The 19,421-nt window shown below is 61.4% G+C and overlaps 2 protein-coding genes across 9 annotated transcripts in view; both read left to right on the forward strand.

The window, feature by feature from the left end:
* Positions 1-13,069, forward strand: part of CBFA2T3 (CBFA2/RUNX1 partner transcriptional co-repressor 3) — a 34,914-nt gene extending 21,845 nt beyond the window's left edge. For 3 of the 7 annotated variants that reach the window (XM_074582685.1, XM_074582691.1, XM_074582684.1), the window contains 11 exons: positions 1,388-1,534; positions 2,929-3,006; positions 4,053-4,294; positions 4,714-4,803; positions 6,419-6,600; positions 6,717-6,973; positions 7,090-7,175; positions 7,432-7,627; positions 7,785-7,853; positions 8,033-8,238; positions 8,946-13,069. In XM_074582685.1, coding sequence (XP_074438786.1) covers positions 1,388-1,534; positions 2,929-3,006; positions 4,053-4,294; positions 4,714-4,803; positions 6,419-6,600; positions 6,717-6,973; positions 7,090-7,175; positions 7,432-7,627; positions 7,785-7,853; positions 8,033-8,238; positions 8,946-9,245 — 1,853 coding nt within the window. In that variant the 3' untranslated portion in view covers positions 9,246-13,069. The remainder of the gene's footprint in view (positions 1-1,387; positions 1,535-2,928; positions 3,007-4,052; positions 4,295-4,713; positions 4,804-6,418; positions 6,601-6,716; positions 6,974-7,089; positions 7,176-7,431; positions 7,628-7,784; positions 7,854-8,032; positions 8,239-8,945) is intronic. The other 4 variants (XM_074582688.1, XM_074582686.1, XM_074582689.1 and 1 more) reach the window with 4 other exon arrangements.
* A 541-nt stretch (positions 13,070-13,610) lies between these two features.
* On the forward strand, positions 13,611-18,592 carry PABPN1L (PABPN1 like, cytoplasmic). Of its 2 annotated transcripts, XM_074586856.1 has the most exons (8): positions 13,611-13,688; positions 14,248-14,422; positions 14,976-15,084; positions 15,561-15,625; positions 16,107-16,213; positions 16,329-16,416; positions 16,518-16,666; positions 17,468-18,592. In XM_074586856.1, exons 1-8 carry the CDS (start codon positions 13,669-13,671, stop codon positions 17,505-17,507), a joined length of 753 nt encoding a protein of 250 aa, XP_074442957.1. In that variant the 5' UTR covers positions 13,611-13,668; the 3' UTR covers positions 17,508-18,592. The 2 variants fall into 2 exon arrangements, with proteins under 2 accessions (XP_074442957.1, XP_074442956.1); XM_074586855.1 differs by lacking the exon at positions 13,611-13,688 and having other exon boundaries at positions 14,201-14,422.
* Positions 18,593-19,421: the final 829 nt, after the last annotated feature.

A 19,421-nucleotide genomic window follows, 5' to 3' on the forward strand; every position in this document is an offset into this window, starting at 1 on the left:
TGTTTTACGGGGAGGGATGCTGCGTGGTCTTGGGGTTTCTCCTGAGGCTGGAGTGGGAGAAGGGGGTGAGGAAAGGGAAACCGGAGCATGCACATCCAGGCGTCTGCAGGATTCCATGCACCTGGGAGGCTCGGTCCCTGGCGTGGGGATGTTCCCATGGTGCCGGAGCCGTCTGGGAGGATGCTGTGGGACCACGGTGATGACCGCCCGGGAGGTTGGCCCTTGCTGCTGACTCTCCCATCTCCCGGTCCTCCGCACGCAGCATCGGCTGCGGCACAAGCCCTGATAGCATCTTGCTCGGGATGAGGCCCTGGTTTTATTTAGCCCGGACAATGTGCTCTTGCAGGGTTCAATTAATCTCACGACAGTTGCAGCGGATTAAGCATGCATATTAGATTAGTGTTTATCAGCCGTGCCTGGCGGGGAGCGTGCCGGGGCCAGCAGGGACCCCGGGGCCGGGGGGCGGCTGTGGCGGCCGCTTCCTTCTTTGGCTGGGGCCGGCGGCGGCGGCGCGGGCTCGGGCGTGCTGACGGACCACCGCAGCTGCCCACACTTGCAGCCACCCATCACCGCCCGGCGCAGGAGCCGCGGGGCCGAAACCTTGCACCGGGGCCCCGCCACCGCTGTGCAGAGGGGACGGTGCTGGCACGCTTCCCCCGGGGATGCCGCTGCCGGGTGTTATTTGGGGTTGCAAGCACAGGGCAGTGGGACGGAGGCAGTGATGACGGGGGGGAGCCCAGCGCGGCGATGGCAGGGAGTCCCGCGCTGCCTGGTTTGCAGGATCCGGCACGTCGCAGGGCTCCCTGTGGGAGGACAGCCACCAGTGAGTGCGCGGGTCCTGCCATCACTGCGGCCACCGAGCACTGGCCGTAACGAGCCCACGATTTATAGCCTGTGCGTAAGCCCTGTCTGGGATTATGGCAGCCTTGCGCAGAGCTGCTGGGGATGGCGAGGGGTTAGCGGGCAGCCGGGGATTCCCGAGATGTGGGCAGGTAATCTCTGGCAGGAGGGTGCCAGGACGTGACAGCGATGGCTTTGCAGGGACACACACGCTGTTCGTGTGCTGGGCTGGGCTGTGCCGTGTGTGGGGCAGAACCGTCCCCACCACCCTGCATCCACGCCGGGCACAGGGCACCGTCCCCACCGTTGTGCAGCTGCACCATCCCCGCCGTCCTGCGGGCGTACAAGACACCAGGCACCATCCCCGCTGCCCGAGCTCTGCCCGGGCCGAGGGTTGCTGCTGTCCCACACCAGGCAGTGGAGATGCCCAGGCCACCCCAAAGTCCCCAAGTGTCCCCTCTGCCCCTGTCCTGATGCCCATTAGGAGGGGAAGCGCGGCGCTGCCCGGCACACACCCCGCTCACCGCCCCGTGTCCTTTCTCCGCAGATAACGCGGAGACGCGGGCTGCCACCATGCCCGACTCGCCGGCCGACGTGAAGACACAGCCCAGGTCCACGCCGCCCAGCATGCCTCCGCCGCCGCCGGCCGTCACGCAGGGAGCCACGCGCCATCCCTCCTTCACACCAAACACCAGTGAGTACCAGGCTGCTGGCGGGGACGGGGACGGGATGCCAGGCAGGGAAGCTGCCCGCCTCCCTTCGCCTCCGGGTCACACGCTGCATCCTCGATCGGCGGTGTCCTCAGCCCCTTGCGTGGCACTGGCCACACGGTGGGGTGGCATTGCCCATCCTTACACTGGAGAAGGGCTTTGGGCTGCACGCCCTGAGCCCCAGGTCACGCGTGTGTCCGCGGGGAGCACTGTGGCACCGCCCATCGCCAGCAGTGCCCTGCGAGGTGCTTGAGGATGGGGACGTCCTGGTCTCCTGCCACAAGGTCGCCAAATGGGGGCACGGAGCAGCATGTGGCCCTGGGCGCTGGAGGATGCTGCAGGCTGGGGGAGTCCCCATGGTTGGAGCTGGCTCCGTCGGGGGTCCCGGGCGCGTAGGGACCTGCCTGCCCGTCTGCGTGTGGCAGCCGGCAGTGGCAGGGCAGGGTCACAGCCAGCCATGGTGGCAGGGATGTCCTTGCCCTGCCCACACAGTGTGGTGGCATCAAGGGACTCAGGAGGCACTTGAGGTCCGAGTCCTGAGTCTCTGTAGCATCGTTGAACTGGGGGAGCCCCGACGCACTGGTGGCACCAGTGGTGCGTGGGCTTGTGGCACGCCTGCAGAGCTTGCAGCAGGGATCGGTCTCCCTGTGTCGCTGTCACCGTCCCGGCACACAGCTGGACAAGGGACACGCAGGACAGGATCGGGGCGGGCAGGGGCTGAGGCTGGTCCCCCCGGGGAAGGAGCAGCGGTGGCCATAGTGAGCGGTTGCTCCAGCTCCACCAAGACGTGTGTGTGCACAGAGGTTTGCTTGTAGCTGCTTCTTGCTTAGAAACCCCAGCGGGGAAGAAAACACCCCCAAAACAACGCCCCCAAGCCACTGCTCGCCGCCATGGCCCTGCTGCCCTCCCGGCCAGATGCTCTCTAATTAGAAATCGGCTTGTGCTCGGCTGTGCTCTGAGGGGTTTTGCTTTTTAATCCGAGCCCCGCGGCAGATGTGGCACGCTGGGTTCGGCTCGGTGCAGGACGCGGGGCCGGGGGTGCAGGCAGCGTCTCCGCCGTGTCTCGGCCCACAGCGCAAGAGTGTTTCGGTTGTTTTTGGTCTTGGGGGAAACGCGGCAAACCACCCCCTGTGCTGGCGCTGTGCGGGGGTGGTCCCGAAACACGGCGACCGTGTTAGGCAGCCGAGCATCCCTTGAACCCTCCCTCCGTCTGCGTCGGGATGCAGGGACCCGGCTCCATCCCTCGGTCCAGGCGGCTTCGCCCACGGCACGCGTGCCCCTGCCGTGCCCGCCATCAGTGAGCGTTGCCTGCAGGGACCCCCGGCCGAGAGCTGCCCCCTCTGCTCTCTCATCATAGCGTGTTTTATTTTGCTTGCAGATCGAGACGCTGGCCCTCCGACGTTTCTGCCTCGCGGCCGTTTTCATGGTTGCTTGAAATGGTCGATGGTCTGTCTTTGTAAGTAAAATGAAGCATCCGCTCTCATGAGAGACCCGAGCTCCAGCCGCAGCCCCCCCGGGAGGCGCAGGGTCCCGCGGCGGGCACGGTGCCGTGGTGGGGGGCTCGGGCAGGCTGCGCTCCCCCGCGCCAGCCCCTCTCCCTGCCCCGGCGGGTCACGGGGATGCGAACCCCGTCCCCAGCCCGGCCGAGGGACATGTGCGGCGTCTAACTTAGTAACGCACCTGTCACAGGAATAAAAGCAGTTGTGGCCACCGGGTTATTTTCGGCACCTCTTTAGCGGGCGGCTGATACTGCCCGGCCGTAGAGGGAGCGGGAGCCCACCGCGGCAGGCAGGGCAGGCAGGGCGGCGCAGGCGGCGCAAGGTTAGTGCGATCCCAGGAGCCGGGTGCCCGGCGCTCGGCGGGGAGCGGCGCGGTGCATGCCCGGGTGCCGTGGAGCGGCGCGCGGTCAGGAGATGGGGCCAGGCGTGCCGTCGCCCACGCCGGCTGCGGAAAGGTCCCTGCGCTCGCGCGGTCTGCGCAGAGGGCTGGCACAGGAGCGAGGGGCTCGCCACACCGCAGGCTGGCACCCTCAGGTGTATCCCCCCCACCACCAAGTCCCCTGGCATGGGGTGCTCCGCTCAGCTCCGGTCCTTCCAGCCTGGGCAGCAGGGCCAGAGGCGCCGGTGTGCTGCAAGCCAGGCTGGGCTTGGTGGGAAATGGCTCCTGGCTTCTCCTGGGCGGGTGCTGAGCAGCTCCCAGAGGGGCAGGATGGAGCCCCTTCTCTTGGCTGCCTTGAATGTTGAGGAGCAGGATCAGGCCCTCGCTGCGCTGGGGCATGCCCTGCATCCCATCCCTCCCCGCAGCCTGCACCTGCCTCCTGCAGTGCCAGGGACCGGTCCAGGATGCAAACCCAGGGATGCAGCAGCATCCCAAAACCTCCTGGGCGGGATGTCAGCCCCACGGAACCCAGCAGGATGCTCCGGTCCCCCCAGCCCACCCTTGTCCCCGCGGTGCCAGGGCACAGCCACCCGCTCTGACCTCCCATTCCCTCTCTCCTCACAGTGATGAACGGGAGCAGCCACTCACCCACCGCCATCAATGGGGCCCCATCCACCCCCAACGGGTTCAGCAACGGGCCGGCCACCTCCTCCTCCGCCTCCCTCTCCACCCACCAGCTCCCGCCGGCCTGCGGCGCCCGCCAGCTCTCCAAGCTCAAGCGCTTCCTCACCACGCTGCAGCAGTTCGGCAACGACATCTCCCCCGAGATCGGGGAGCGGGTGCGCACCCTCGTCCTGGGGCTCGTGGTACGTCTGACGGGTGCAGGGTCAGTCCCGGGGCTGGTGGGGTGATGCCCTGGCGGGGATCCTGTGTTTTCCTTTTGGGGTGGAGATGGTGCTAAATAGGGGAAGAAAAAGAGGGTCCTGTTGGTGATGGGTTGGCCTAAATCCTGGATTATTTTTTTTTCTGGCATCTCCCGTGATCTGCACAGCACGGTGGGCGGGCAAGGTGCAGAGGGGGGTCCCCATTTCTGGAATTGCCAGCAAAGCCTTGAGCATGGTTTTCCCTCAAGTATGGTTTTCCCTCAAGCACGGTTTTCCCTTGAGCGCGAGAGAGCCGGCGGAGGAGCAGAAATGGGGGAGAAATAGCAAAGCATCTCCCCGGGGGGTGCAGGGAAGGGTGGGGGGCCACGGCCGATGGCGCTGAGCCCGGGCTGTCCCCGCAGAACTCCACACTCACCATCGAGGAGTTTCACGCCAAGCTCCAGGAGGCCACCAACTTCCCGCTGCGACCCTTCGTCATCCCCTTCCTCAAGGTGGGTTCCCCAGCCCGGGCAATGCAGGGATGTCGGGGTTAGCATTGGCATCGCCGGAAAAAGGGGATTCGGGGGGTGGCTTTGGGGTTGGGGCTGGCAGCTGCCCACGGGGCTGCCCGTGTCCCCTGCCCCCCTGGACGCCCAGCTCCTTGCACGTGTGGAGTCACACGAGGCCGGGGCTGTTTGCAATAAAGCGAGGGGTTTGGCCCAGCTGGTAACCATTTGCAATTCATTAAAAAAAAAAATCCCCTTTTTTTTTATTTGCCTTTTAATTTTGCGCTGACTCTGCACCGTCACCCCGTTCCGGAGGGATTCGCCAACCGCTGGCATGCCTGGCAGCACTGGCGCTGCCGGCAGATGTTCAAGCCCGGCGTCGCCTGCCCCTCGTTCGCAGAGGAAAAACAAAATGCAAAAAAAAAAAAAAAAAAAGCCCAAAAGCCCCTTTTCCACCTCTGCCTCCCCAGCCCCCCAGAGCAGAGCTCCGCGCTCGCCGCAGGAATCTGCCTGCAAAGCTGCCGGAGCGGTTTGCTCCTGGCAGGGGACGGCAGGAGCCGAAATGCGGCAGGGATGAGCCGGGGGAGCGGGGAGCAGAGCCCCCTCACCCTCCTGCCCGGGTTTGCAGGGCACCGTGGGAGCAGGGGGACGATGCATCCCTGGCCGCCAGGCTCACGGGGTCCCGGCGGGCGCTGGTGGCTCCGTAGCTCGGGGACGGGCTGGGAGCCATCCCCGCTGTCCCGTTGCCAAGCGCACGGCGGCCCTGCCGGCCGCCCTGGCACCCTGCTCCCAGCTGTTCCCACCGTGGGCTCCAGATGTTTCTCATTATCCTAACTGCAACCAGCCGGGCTCGGCGTGCTTCCCAGACTCGGGGGCTTGCTTGTTTTTGTGGGGTTGTTTCCCCCCCCCACCCCGGCTGGGGAAGGGGAGGGTCCGGCCCCGCTCGCCGCAGCACGCATCTCCGGCTCAGGCACTAACGTGTCCGACAGATGGGAATTTGGCTGCGGATCAGCTGCCTAAAGAGAAAACCAGAGCTGGCAGCCAGAGCGCCCGGGCAGAAAGGGGTCTCTGCTGCTTAATTCTTGCTGCGCTCCTTGGGGCCACGGCGCCCGGGGGGGACATGGTGGGTGGGTGGGGAGTTCACAGCCGGTCCCTGTGCCCCATGGGTGCCGGATGGGCTGGGGGCTCCGGTCCCCAGGGTGAGAGCTGCGGGGACAGCGTGGTGGAGGTGGCCAACCTGGCTGGGGGATGACGCTCTGCAACCCCTGCCAGGCTGCTGCGGGCTCAGTCGAAGCCGTGCGTGTGGCAGCATGTGGCCAGACCCTGCGGGGTGCCACGTGTGTGTCCCCCCCGGCAGCCCAGCTGGCTCAGGCACGCTGCAGTGAGTGGGGTCACAGGGATGTCCCCCGGGGGAAGGTGAGCAGGACCCCAAAGGGAAGGTGCTGCCTGCCCCACACCTCCTGCCCATGGTGGGCTGGGGGCAAAGCTGGGCTGTACTGGGGTTGGGGGGGGGATGCTCGGGTGGCCAGGCTCTGCAGGGGGCTCTCAGCAGGTGGGTGCCAGGTTGGGGGGGGATGGTGGTCTGTGGGGCTGTGGACTGGACTCTCGCCCCCCCTCGCAGGCCAACCTGCCGCTGCTGCAGCGGGAGCTGCTGCACTGCGCCCGCATGGCCAAGCAGACCCCGGCCCAGTACCTGGCCCAGCACGAGCAGCTGCTGCTGGACGCCAACGCCTCCTCTCCCATCGACTCCTCCGAGCTGCTCCTGGAGGTGGGCGAGAGCGGCAAGAGGAGGACGCCAGACAGGTGAGAGCCGGCGGAGGGGCGTGGGGGTGTTTTTTCGGCGACACATCCCTGCCACCCCTCCCTGGGGCGGTGGGCGCCGATGCCCGGTGGGGACCGACCTCCACTCCTCCACCCAGGACCAAAGAGAACGGTTTGGACCGAGACCCTCTGCACCCCGAGCACCTCAGCAAGCGGCCGTGCACCATGAGCCCGGCGCAGCGCTACAGCCCCAGCAACGGGCTCAGCCACCCCCCCAACGGGCTGGGGCACCCCCCCGCCGCCCCCACCTTGCCCCAGCACTACCGCCTGGAGGACATGGCCATGGCGCATCACTACCGCGACGCCTACCGCCACCCCGACCCCCGGGAGCTCCGCGAGCGCCAGCGGCCCGCCGGTGAGTGGCGGCATCCCTGTGCACTGGGGGGGTGATGGGACAGGGGGCTGGGGAGCACCCCCCCAGGGAAAGGGGTGCTGCAGGGGGCTGACCCCTGCCCTGCTCTTGCCTTGCAGCGGTGCATGGGGCACGGCAGGAGGAGGTGATCGACCACCGGCTCACCGACCGGGAGTGGGCGGAGGAGTGGAAACACCTCAACAACGTATGTATTGCCCCCGCCCCCGGCAGTCCCATGGGGCTGGCGTGCGTGCTTTGCCCCCCACACACACTTTGCCCTCCATCCCCACCGTGTCCCCCCCAGGGCTTTTCTCCCGAGCATCCTCTGCCCCCCACAGCCGGAGCATCACCCCGGCCCCGGCACAGCCCAAATCCCCCCGCAGCATCAGGCACCACAGTCCCCCAGCTGTTTATGGCAGAGCTCCCCCCCCTCAACCTGACGTTGCCCCCCCTGCCCCCAGCTGCTGAACTGCATCATGGACATGGTGGAGAAGACGCGCCGGTCGCTGACGGTGCTGCGGCGGTGCCAGGAGGCTGACCGCGAGGAGCTCAACCACTGGATCCGGCGCTACAGCGATGCCGAGGACATGAAGAAAGGCAGCCCCCCCTCCGCCCGCCCCCACAACAGCTCCTCCGCCTCCGAGGCGCCCCAGTTAGGTATTGACCCCCGGGGCTGCGGGGTGCATACGGGGGGTGGGGGGCTGCGCCCCTCTCCAGGGTGCATGTGCCGTTCCCCCGGGGGGTCCGGCGCTGCCGGCGGGGGGTTTCGAAGGGGACGGCATCTCCTAACGGAGTCACTCCATCTCCTTCGCAGACGCTCACCGGGAGTTTGCACCACGGCCCCTCTCCGGGTACATGCCGGAGGAGATCTGGAGGAAGGCTGGTGAGTGTGGGGTGGGCACCGGCACCCATCGGTGTGTTGAGCTGGCAGGGTCTCTGCCACATCCCCTCCCTGCGCTGCGTCGGGCTGCCGGCGGGGCTGGAGGGGGTCAGGGTGGGTTTGCAGCGCGGGGTGGGTGCTCGCAGCCATCCCAGGGAGCTGCTGCAGAGGGGGATCCTCAGCCGCTTTCCTTCCAGAAGAAGCTGTGAACGAGGTGAAGCGCCAGGCCATGTCCGAGCTGCAGAAGGCCGTGTCAGACGCCGAGCGGAAAGCCCATGAGCTGATCACGACGGAGCGAGCCAAGATGGAGCGAGCCCTGGCCGAGGCCAAGCGCCAGGCTTCGGAGGACGCCCTGACCGTCATCAATCAGCAGGAGGACTCGAGCGAGGTGGGGGCCAGTGGGGGCCAGCCAGAAGGGACGGGGTTGGTGGCAGACACAGGCGTTTGGGACCTGCTCCTTTTGCAATCAAGTTTGCAGTGTCTGTGCATGTGAGACTGGGTACCGGGGGGGCTGCGGCAGCACCACGGGGTGGGAAGAGGGGATTTCTTGCACTGAGCTGGATGCGGGGGGGTGCATGATCCAGGATGGGATGAGGGGGGGTGCATGATCCAGGATGGGATGCCCAGTCCAGGATGGGGGAGCACAGTCTGGGATGGAGGTGCATGGTCCAGGATGGAGTACATGGTCCAGGGTGGGGATGAACGGTCTGGGATGATGCGCGTGGTCTGGGATGCAGGTGCACGGTCTGGGATGATGCGCACGGTCCAGGAGGCAGATGCATGGTCCAGGATGGGGATGTATGGTCCAAGACGATGTGCAAGTTCTGGGATGGGGGTCCGTGGTCCAGGACAGGGTGCATGGTCTGAGATGGAGTGCACGGTCCAGGATGGGAACGCATCATCCAGGATGATGTGCATGAACTGGGATGCAGGCGCATGGTCCGGGATGATGTGCACGGTCTGGGATGAGGATATATGGTCCGGGATGCGGCTGCGCAGTCTGGGATGGTGGACTGCATGGTCCAGGATGGTGGCGCATGATCTGGGATGGAGGTGCACGATCCAGGGCTGAGGTTTGGCTTTGCATCCCCGCAGAGCTGCTGGAACTGCGGGCGCAAAGCGAGCGAGACCTGCAGCGGCTGCAACACCGCCCGCTACTGCGGCTCCTTCTGCCAGCACAAGGATTGGGAGAAGCACCACCACGTCTGCGGGCAGACTCTGCAAGGGCTGCCGGCCCCCGCCGCCCCCGCCGCCGGTGTGGGGCTGCCACCGGGCCCGTGCCAGCCCGACGGGGTGGCCACCATCGCCAGCAGCCCCAGCGAGACGGGCTCGGCGGCCGTTTCCCGCGCTGGCACGCCGGCCACCCCGGCCCCGCTGGAGAGCGCGTCCCGCTGAGCTGCCCTCGGAACTGCTGCCGCCGCCGCCGCCGCCGCTGCTACCACCGCTCTCCAAAAGACACGGACTGCACTCGATGCAATTTCCTCAGCTACCTGACTCGTGTGACCTCCGAAACGACCTCTCTAGCTCTCACAAATAATCCTCACGGATCCTCAAACTGGGCTTTAAGTGGAGTTAAGGCAAATACCGGTCTTCTCTGTTCTCTCTTTGGTCTTTGTTTTGGCTATTTTTTTTGGTTGGTTTTCTATCGCTTGGGGGATTATGGTTCCTTTTTTTGTTGTTGGGTTTTTTTGGGGTTGGTTGTTTTTTTTTTTTTTCCCTTTTCTTCTTTCCGGATGAGGGATTTGGCTGCAGCCTCGCCACGCACTGACGTGGGGAGAGGCCGGCCCGGCCCCGGCCCGCATCGGCGCTGCCGAGGGGCTCGCTTGCAGGAGGAAAGAAACTTCTTTTCTTCGTCTCTCTCTTCCTCTTTTTTTTTTTTTCTCCTTTTTTTTTTTGTAAAAAAAAAAAAATAAAGAAAATAAAAAAGAAAACGTCGGACTCTTTGGCTTTAAGTAAGAAATTGTAAAAAAGGAAAAAAAAAAAAAGAAAAAAAAAAAAGAAAAATCCAAAAACCAGACGACGCCAAGTCAAGCCGTGTGACGGACGCTCACCTGTAACTACCTTGCTAGCTAGCCAAGAACAGACCAGACTCACCTCTGCTCCAAAGGAAATCCAAAACCAAGGAAGATCCAAACGTCTCTCCACTGCCAAAGTTCGTTTCGTTCTGTTGTTGCTTCCTTCCCCTCCCCGCAAGGATGGACGGACATGCCCCCGGGGCTTTAAAGAGTTTCTATTAAAATAAAGCAAAAAAAAAAAAAGGTGTTTTTTTTTAAAAAAAAACAAACAAGCCCCCAAGGCATGGGAGGGGGAGATGGTGGCTGAGAACCGCCGGGTGGGCGCAGCCAGAGCCGGCACATCTCTACCTCTGCCCGCCGCCAACCTGGAGAAAGAGAATTTAAAAAAAAAAAAAAAAAAAAGAGATTAAAAGACAGATTTTGGTTTTCTCCCTTCCTGAAGCCGTCGGGGGCCACCTGCGGCCGGACCCCTCCCCCCCAGCCCCTCGCTGCCGGGCTGCTCCCACACCCCGCGCCGGATTTATGTTGCAAGGATTTTTTAAGAGGGAAAAGGCAAAAGGAAAGCGAGCGCCACCTCCTTCCTGGCCGAGGAGGCAGCCAAGGACAATGTTGATTATTTTGTATTTCTCGCATCGTTGTACAAAGCGCAGAGGACGGGAGTGCAATACGGAAAGTCCCCCGGCTCCGAGGAGGGAAGCCCCGCGCGGGGCAGGAGTGCTGTACGCTAATGTGAATGTAAATAGTGTTTGCAGAGGTCCAAAAAAATAATAATAATAATAATAATAATGATGACGATGACGATGATGATGATAGTGATAATAATAAGAGACATTTGCCAAATAAAAGATGATGAGAACCCGCTGGAGGCTGTGGCGTGGGGCAGCGAGGCTGGCCGGAGGCGAGCAGAAGTCGTGTGCTCGATAGGAGCTGTAGTTTTTCCGCATTTGCAAAAACCATCCTGTGTGTTTTCTGTAGGGGAGGAAGAGGAGGGAAAGGTTTGGGGCCGGGTCAGTTGTGTTGCCAGTCACCCAGGGGCCGGTGCTGCCTTCATGGCTGCCTCCTGCGACGGCCGTGCCGTGCCGTGCTGTGCCGTGCTGCAGCAGAGCTGGGCGCATGGGGCGCCTCCAAGGTGACGTTACCAGCCCCGTGCCACCAGCGCCGAGCCCTGCTGCGGCTTTGTGCACCCCGAGGCCTCGGCGCGTCCCCTGGAGGGGGGGTTTCCGTGCACCCCGAGGCTTCGGTGCATCCCTCCAGGGGGGTTTTGTGCACCCCGAGACCTCGGTGCATCCCTCCGGGGGGTTTCTGTGCACCCCAAGGCTTTGGTGCATCCCCCCCAGGGGGGTTCTGTGCACCCCAAAACCTCAGTGCATCCCCCCAGGTGGATTTCTGTGCACCCCGTGGCCGGGAGCTTTGCCGGGTGCCCCTCGAGTGACTGTTCACTTTATTTATGGTGTGACATATGTAATATTGTCTATTTTTCTTACGTTTCCCGAGAAGAGGTAATATATAAGAGTATTGCAGATGCACCTGCTGCAGGGCCGCCTGCTCTCCCGGGTGTCTGTCCCGTCCCTGTCCTTCCCACCGCGTGTGTCCCCGCGTGTCCCCACGTGCCCCCAGCCCCGCTCCGCACCGGGGGCTCTGCCTCTCTACCTCCGCCTCGCCGGGAAACTGTGGACGAGAGCATTACTATGGAGTCTGCTCTCGTTTCCACTCCCTTCTGTTTTGTTTTTTGTGGGTTTTTTTGTTGGTTTTTTTTGGTTTTTTTTTTAATTATTGTTTTCTTTTTTTTTTTCTTAAATAATAACAAAAATACCCTACAGAACCTTGCATTGAAACCAAAAGCCAAGGGAGGGAGGGGATGGGCGGCGCGGCGCTAGCAGATGTCCAAACCAGAACGACAGCTTTAAAGTGTAATATTTCCCAAAAAAATTAGTGATGCAGGGAGGACGGCAGCGGCGGTGCGGTCGCGGGGCCGGAGTGATGCGGGCGCGGAGGGGGCCGTGGTGGCCGAGAAGGCGCTGGCCGGGAAGGCGCTGGCCGGAGCGGCGGGCGTTTCTGCGGGGTTTTGCTCCAAAATGATGTTGAGGAGTGTGGGGGACCAGGGGACACGTGCCCTGAGCCGTGCCCAAGCTGTGTCCTTTGGTGGCTTCGTGGGAGGTGGCAGATGGATGAGTTGTGCGGTGCCAGTGCAGCGTGGCCAGGGGGTAGGGACACCCCAGTGCCCACATCTCCCCTCCTCGGGTTTCGTCCCCACCATCACGGCTGGGGCTGGGGGGCGGTGTTGGTGGCATGGGGACAGCCTGCCTGAGGTCCCGGTCCCCGCGAGGAGGCACAGCCCAGGGCGCTGGGTGCTGGGTGCTGGCTGCAGCACTGGGCTGGAGGAGGTGGCAGGGGAGACGTGGCTCTCCTCTGCCACCAAACATGGCACCAGGGTCCTATCCTTAGCGGGTGAAGGTCTCTCCAGCTCCTTCCTCATGTTTCCAACCCGAAATCCCAGCTGAAACCAAAGTGCCGTGTCCCGGCGAGGCTGGGCACCCTGGAGTGGGGGTCCCACACCTGCCCAGGCTTTGCTCCATCACTGCCAGAGTCCCCCCAGCCCTCCCACAGCTTCTCCTCACCCTCCTTCTCTGGGGCGTGCTGGGGCCCCCCCTTCTCCTTGGGATGCCCTCCTGGATCCTGGTGGGTTTGAGGTCAGGGATAGGATGTCAACTTGTTCCTAGGTCCCAGGCACTGCTCTGGGGTGTCCCTGCCGTGGTGGCAGCCCCGAGGGCTCCTCTGATGCCACCAAATGACACGGCCCCAGGAGGGAGGTGTCATGCCGCCATCCCCCCTCACTCATGGCTGCGTGGGCAGCACCAGTTCCCCGGTCCCGTGTGGGGCTGAGCCCTGCCCGTGTTACCCTGCCAGCCCTGGGGACGGGGACGCCGGGGCACAGCGGTCCCCGGGGGGCTGGAAACCAGAGCCCCCCACCAGGGCTGGGTTGGCAGGGCGCAGCCTGCCCTGCCCCATGGCGTGGGTTTTGGGGGCCAGTCCAGAGAGATGACGTGGTAGGACTTTCCTTCGGCATGCTGTCCCCCCCCCTTGCTGTTTCCCGCTTTCTCTAAGTGTACTGTATGTTTGACCTGTGAAAGATGTAAACTTTATGATTCAGGTTATGTCTGTTCTTAACTCTGTATCTGTGTAATAAAGACAATTTAATATCAACTGGAGGCTCCGTCGCCTGAGCTTGTGCTGGGTGCCCTCGCTCCCCTCTCCCAGCAGCACCCTGCACCCCGTGCCCCCCACCCTAGGGGGCTTCATTATAGCCCTGGAGTCTTTTGCTGCCCTGCATCCGGCTCTGAGGAGGGGTGTCCACGCTGGGGGGCATTCAGGGTTGTCCCCAGGGAACCCAAAGGGATCTCCCCCCCCTGCTGCAGGTGCTGCAGGGTGCCCCACTGCTCCCCCTGTGCTGGAGACGGTTGCTGAGAGCTGGCTGCGGTCCCCAGCACCACCAGCGGGGTCGGTGGCCAAGGAGGGTCGGGGGGAGGGAGTCCCCAAACACAGGAGAACTGTGTCTCCGCCTGGCCACGCGTGTCCACTGCCGCCCCCGGGGCTCGAACCCGCGGTCCCAGGGGCACGGCTGGGCAGGGCCGCCTCCCCCGCCCTGCCGGCACGGGGCGGGGCCTGGCGGCGCGCCCTACCCTGATTGGCCATTGACGTGTGAAAGTGGCGCGCCGGCGGGACAGGGAGGCACGTGGCGGCTGGAGATCGGCACGTGGCTGCGCGCCGCTGGTTCCCGCCGGCACCGCGGAGTTCAGCGCAGCATGTTCCGGGGCCGGGCGAGGTGGGTCCGGGACGGGCGACTGGGACGGGGCCCGGCTCGGTGACAGGCACCGAGGCTCCCAGGGCTGGAGGGGTGTCCCCTTCCCGCCCCGAGGTGGGAGAGTTTGTCCCTCAGGGGGCGCAAACCAAAAGCCCTGGGGCTGAAAGGGTGCGGGTTTGCTTTTGCTTGGGTGAGGAAGGGCTCCCTGCCGCTCCCTCTGTGCAGGCAGCAGCCCTGCTGGTGGGGCTGGTCCTGCCTCCTCTTCCCTTTCCCTGCCAGCAGGCTGTAATGCTTGTGCCTAGTTTATTTTCACCCAAGGGAAGCTGCTTCCAGGTCCCCTCTGAGCTGGGAAGGGGCTCAGTATGAGGCAGAGACCTTCAGTAGCCCCTCAGTCCTGCAGTTCTGGGGGCCTGCTGCAAGCCTGCCTGCAGCACCAAGAGCAGACTAACTGCTTTGGTGGCACCTATTCATCCTGCTGGAAGCACCCTTAAAGCCTTTGCCTGGCTGACGTTCTGCTTTAGGTTCTGTGTTAAATGGCAGTTTGTTTATTAAATGGCTTTTTGCCCCTGTTCCTGCCCAGTTCTCTCTTCCTGGACACTTCAGGGATCTGGTGGCAGGACCCATCATCCCTGGCAGGGGTGGAGGCATCTTGGGACGTGGCAGAGATGGCAGCTCTGCGGAAGGCTGCAGTTGATGACTCAGATGTGAGCCACCTGGAGGGGGACAGTGTGGAGGAGCTGGATGTGCCGGACCCAGTGAGTGCCTGGCTGAATGTGGAATCAGTTTTCTCTCTTTCTCTAAGGAAATGGAAAACTCTCTATGCCTCTCTTCAAGCACTTCCAAAAATTAAGAATAGTCTTGGGCTTCTGTTGTTAAAATCCCTGAGCTGAGAAGCTGGAAATTGAGTTGTCACTCTCCTGCTGCTTAGCTTTCACTGCTGAGATGGCTGGCTGGGCAAGAGTCAATGGCTCCTGTTTGTCACCGGCTTAAATCTCCAGTTCCCTCTGACAGCTCTGGTGCTGCTGGGGCCTCTCTGCTGCAGCACACGCTGCTTCACAAGCAAGCACAGGAAAGGAAGTATTTCCCTGGGTTTTTTTTCTCCCCATGGAAGCTGGGAGCTGAACTCCCCTTTGGTGGGACAGGCCGTTGTCCCCAGCACCCAGCTCACCCTTGTCCCCAGCCTGGGAGGGCACTGCTGGTGGAGATGCGTGCTGTGTAGCACTGCAACGTCCCAGCCCAGGGTGGGGAGCGGCGCAGGGGTGTCCCTGCTCCGTGTGCTGCTCATGTGAGTCTTGGTTTGGGTTGCAGGAGCTGGAGGCCATCAAAGCCAAAGTGCGGGAGATGGAGAAGGAGGATGAGAGGCTGAAGGAATTGCAGCTGGAAGCCGAAAACCGCCTCATCATGAGCTCAGAGGCAGGTATGGGCTGTCCCTGGGTGCTGCTGTTGTTGTCCGCCGCCCCTAGGGACACCTCTGGGGCACAGGGCGGTGATCAGAGCCAGAGCACGCTGCGCTGTCTGTCTCTCCTGGCAGCCTGAGACTGGGCACAAAGGGTGGGTGAGGGATGGAGTCCCAGGCGTGGCATGGTGCTGAGGTTATATCCAACTCCTACCTTTGCAGGACAAGACGCAGTAAATCATTGAATTAAATTCAATTCAGTTAAGTAATTGAGTTTAGCTGTTGGTGCTTCACGCTGAATTTGTGTGAAGAGAGAGGGGACAAAGGGGATGGAGGAGGTGGTGGCAGCAGTGTGGGGATTTGGGTGTGCCCCTGGACGTGACCGGGGACCCAGGGAGCTTTGCAGTGTGGCAGCTGGGAGCAGACCCGCATGGACAGACGTCCCTCTGCCAAGGGGCTCCTGCGACTCCGTCCAGCACGACCCCTTGTCTCTGCAGCTCTCTTCCCAAAGACAACCGAGGAGAAGAAGGAGGTTGACCAGCGATCCATCTACGTGGGCAATGTAAGTAGGAGACCCTGGAGCAGAGCCCACCTCGCTGCTCCTTGCCCAGCTGGATGTATGTTTGAGATCCCTAGCACAGGGGCCTGTGCACCCCCTATCGAAGGCTGGCTGGTCCCATCCCAAATGCCTCTGCCCAGCCCAGACTGGGAATTTGACTGAGCACCTGCCTGTGATCCTCAACCACTTGCAGATAATCTGTTGCATGTGTCAGCTCCCCAGAATATCCTGCTGGAAGCTGCAGGTCATGCAGCATTGCTTGTTCCCTCAAAGGGGGGGGCCTCTCTCTTGGATTTGGGTTTCCAGACCGGAGCATTTCAGCTGGAAGTGTCTTCTGAACATCAGGAGATGATGAGGTCGTGGTGGCAAGGCATGAGCAGGGTCAGCCGGGCCCTTTGCCCCCCGTGATGGTGTGCGAATGCAGACCTACGAGCCGGAGGAAGCTGGATGGTGGTGCTGGAGGGGGCTGGGGCTGTCGTTGCAGGTGGATTACGGGGGCACGGCAGAAGAGCTGGAGTCTCACTTCAACAGCTGTGGGCAGATCAACCGAGTGACCATCCTTTGTGACAAGTTCTCGGGGCATCCCAAAGGGTCAGTGCTGTGCGTGGGAGCTGGGGTTGGGGTGCTGAGGGTGCTGCCCTGTGCTCCCCAGCCTTTGGGAGCAGCGGGGTGTCCCTGGAGCTCTGCTCACCCCGTCCCCTCGCAGGTATGCCTACATTGAGTTTGAAGAGAAGAGCTCCGTGAAGGCTGCGGTGGAGCTGGACGAGAGCATGTTCAGAGGCCGTGTCATTAAGGTAAGAGCTGGATGAGGCCCTGGGATGGTCTATCCATCCCTCCCATGTGCATGGGGCTGTGCCGATCCCCAGCGCCGGCTGAGCCACCCCCTGCCTTCCAGGTGCTGCCCAAGAGGACCAACATGCCGGGCATCAGCACCACCGACCGCGGGGGCTACCGGAGCCGCTTCCAAGCCCCCTGGGGAGGGCTGGCCCAGCGGGGAAGTTACTATGGAGGGCAGCACCCGAGGGTGCGAGGGAGGACGTACAGGTGAGTGGGCAGGGGGTTTCCTTGCATACTTGGGTCAAGATCCCTGTGGAACAGGGTGTCCCCAGGATGAGGATAGCTGCTCCTTTCTCTGGCCGTGCTTAGCTTCTCGGTTTTGCAGCTCCAACCCAGGGGAGGATGGAGGAGGGCTCCGGCAGGAGTATCCTCCTGGAGACCTGTGCTAGAAATGTCTCCTGCCCATCGCGTGCTGTTAGCATCACCCTGGTGCCTGTGGGGTCGGTAGGAGCCTGGTGGTGGCTGGTCTGACTGGGACACAGGCACCTCAGGGGGACTGTGGGCAGCCGGGAGGGGGTAGGGCCAAAGTGAGCAGCCAGCGATGGCGTGGCAGAGACACCCCCGCTGCTTGTCCCGGCATCCCTCGCGTCCCCAGCACAGGCCTGGAGCTATTTTCCAGCACACCTCTCGCTGCTTGTGTGTCTGCGAGCTCGCTGCGGATTAGCTTCAACGATGCCCCAGCCCCTTCAGCGTTGTGGGAGGAAGCGGAGAGGAGCTTTGGGGGAGGAAAAAACACCTGGAAACTCGCTCCTGTCCCCGTGTCCCTGCCAGGGGTTTGGGGGGCTGGTGGGTGGGCATCGCAGTCCCAGCCTGGCCTGTCCCAGAGCTGTGCTTGGCTCTGGGGCTGCCCTGTCTTTTGGGGGGTTCGGTCTGGGATAGCGGGGGCAGAAGGGTGAATCCCAGCTCTTGGAGGGGTGGAGGAGCAGGTAGCTGTGCTTCTAGGCACAGCTGACATCGCAGCTGAGCAGTGCCCCGGTGCTCTAGGGTACTGTTCTTGTTCTTGTTTAGGGGTCGGGCGAGGCTGCTGCCTTGGTATTTTCCGTACTAGAAAGGACTGGACTGCCCTGGTGATGCCGATGGGATTGGAGAGACTTAAGAATATGCCTACCCAAGCCAAAAAAGATGAATTTTAAAATGTGATCTGCTTGGATCTGCTGCACCTGCACATCGGCTGGATCCCTACCAGCATCCCAGGAGAGGCTCACCTGAGCTTTGCTTGAGGAGATTGTGCTTTCATTGAGAACAGGCTCATTCCAGAGAACATCCTGCCCTGGGAAGAGCTTCTCCCAGACCATCAGTCTCATCCTCATCCCATGGAAAAGGGCTGTACTGGAGGGTTTGCAGTAAACCCGGTTTGGCTTTTAGCTGTCCAAATGGCCTCCATGCCCCTGCGAGGGCGGACGTGTCCTGCTCGGCCCGTGAAGCACTCTCAGCTTTGCTGGCTGTTTCTGCAGAGGCTGGATGCTGCTTTCTCTTGCCCATAAGAAGATCCTAAATACCTTGCCAGAGACTGTTTTCTTCTCCAAAGCAGTGGAGGAAGTCTTGGGTTACAGCTCTAGACCTTTTCCTTAATTCTGTCAGCCTCGTGGATTCCTGACCTTGCTCTTGGGAAGATGATGGAACCTAATGATGTGTTTTGGGTCTGGTTTTTAGCTTCGCTGCTGCTGTTGTATATCTAACAACGAGGGGAGGGAAAAGGCATCCTTTGCTATTTCTCTGGAAGCCTCTGTATCTCCATGGTGGTTAAACAAGATCTGGGTGCCACAAAACCCTTCCCTGCTTTTATTTCAGATGTCAAGAGCCCCCTCTTCCCCCGTTCCTGCTTTTTTTATTCTGAAGCTATAGGGATCAAAGAGCGCTGCTAACACATCATTTCGCTTTATTTCTGGCAGCAGCAGTACTACAAAAATCATCTCCACTGTTGCAAACTTGGTCTGATCTTCCTCTTTGCTCCCGTCACTATTCCTGCTGCGGATGTGGGTTTGGGGATGGTGTGAGCCCAGCTGAACTTAGAGGGTGGGGACTGAAGCGCACCACAGGAGCTGGGCACCAGGGAACAGGCGCTGCCTGGCACTTTCCCCTTCCTGCTGATGTTGTGTTTATGACCTCTGAAACCGCTCGGTTTTAAAGGGGGTGGGGGGGGGAACTTTGTGTTAAAAGAGGCAGGCTGCAAACACCGGCAGACAGCGTTACTGTGTGAAGTTCTGCATTGAAATCGGGTTTTATTACGTAATTCTCACGCTAATCTTTCCAGAGCCTTGGTTAGGATTCCTCTAACCCAGATGCAACAGATGCGACTGACTCCTAAAGCAGCTTTTCACAGCTCAGGGGGCATTGCCAGGCTAAAAATCCCACTGGTTCTTTTTTTTTCTTTAAGGTCTCAGGATTTTTTTAAAGCTCGAAGCCTTAACTCTTCACGTTGTGTTGATTTTGCACTTTGTCCAGCGTGGACTGTGCTGCCGAGGCTGGCCTTGATCCGAGCTACCCTTAGGCTTAGACTGGAAAACTGGCTTTTTCTAGGGCTTTAAACTTTTTGCGTTTAGTAGCTTTGTAAATTCTTGAGACTTAATTTTTAACGAAAACTACTTTGGGGTGTTCGGACTCTCTTGTGGAAGAGGAAATGCTGAGCTCCTGTCTCTGAGTGAGAGAGAATGAAGATTTTTTTTTTTTTAATATGAAAATGTTTTGGAATAGCAGTGTACTGCTGTGCCTTGTTTAGATAGTGGGTGAGGCTCAAACACTTTCATCTCCCATTATTTGACAGGTTGTTGTTGATTAAATGTATTTAAGTTCTGTTTGACAGAAAGTATTGTAAATGGCACTAATTTTTAAAATAAATGATCCTGCTGTGTGAACTTCAACTGCAGTGAGACCGCGCTGGCTGTGAGCTGACACTCTGCGCTGACCTGGCGTTCTCCAGGCTTCTTGTATCCTTTGGAGCTGTGCAGCTATATTTATTTAT

Source organism: Larus michahellis, chromosome 4 (genome assembly GCF_964199755.1).
Source record: "Larus michahellis chromosome 4, bLarMic1.1, whole genome shotgun sequence".
NCBI classification, from domain to species: domain Eukaryota; kingdom Metazoa; phylum Chordata; class Aves; order Charadriiformes; family Laridae; genus Larus; species Larus michahellis.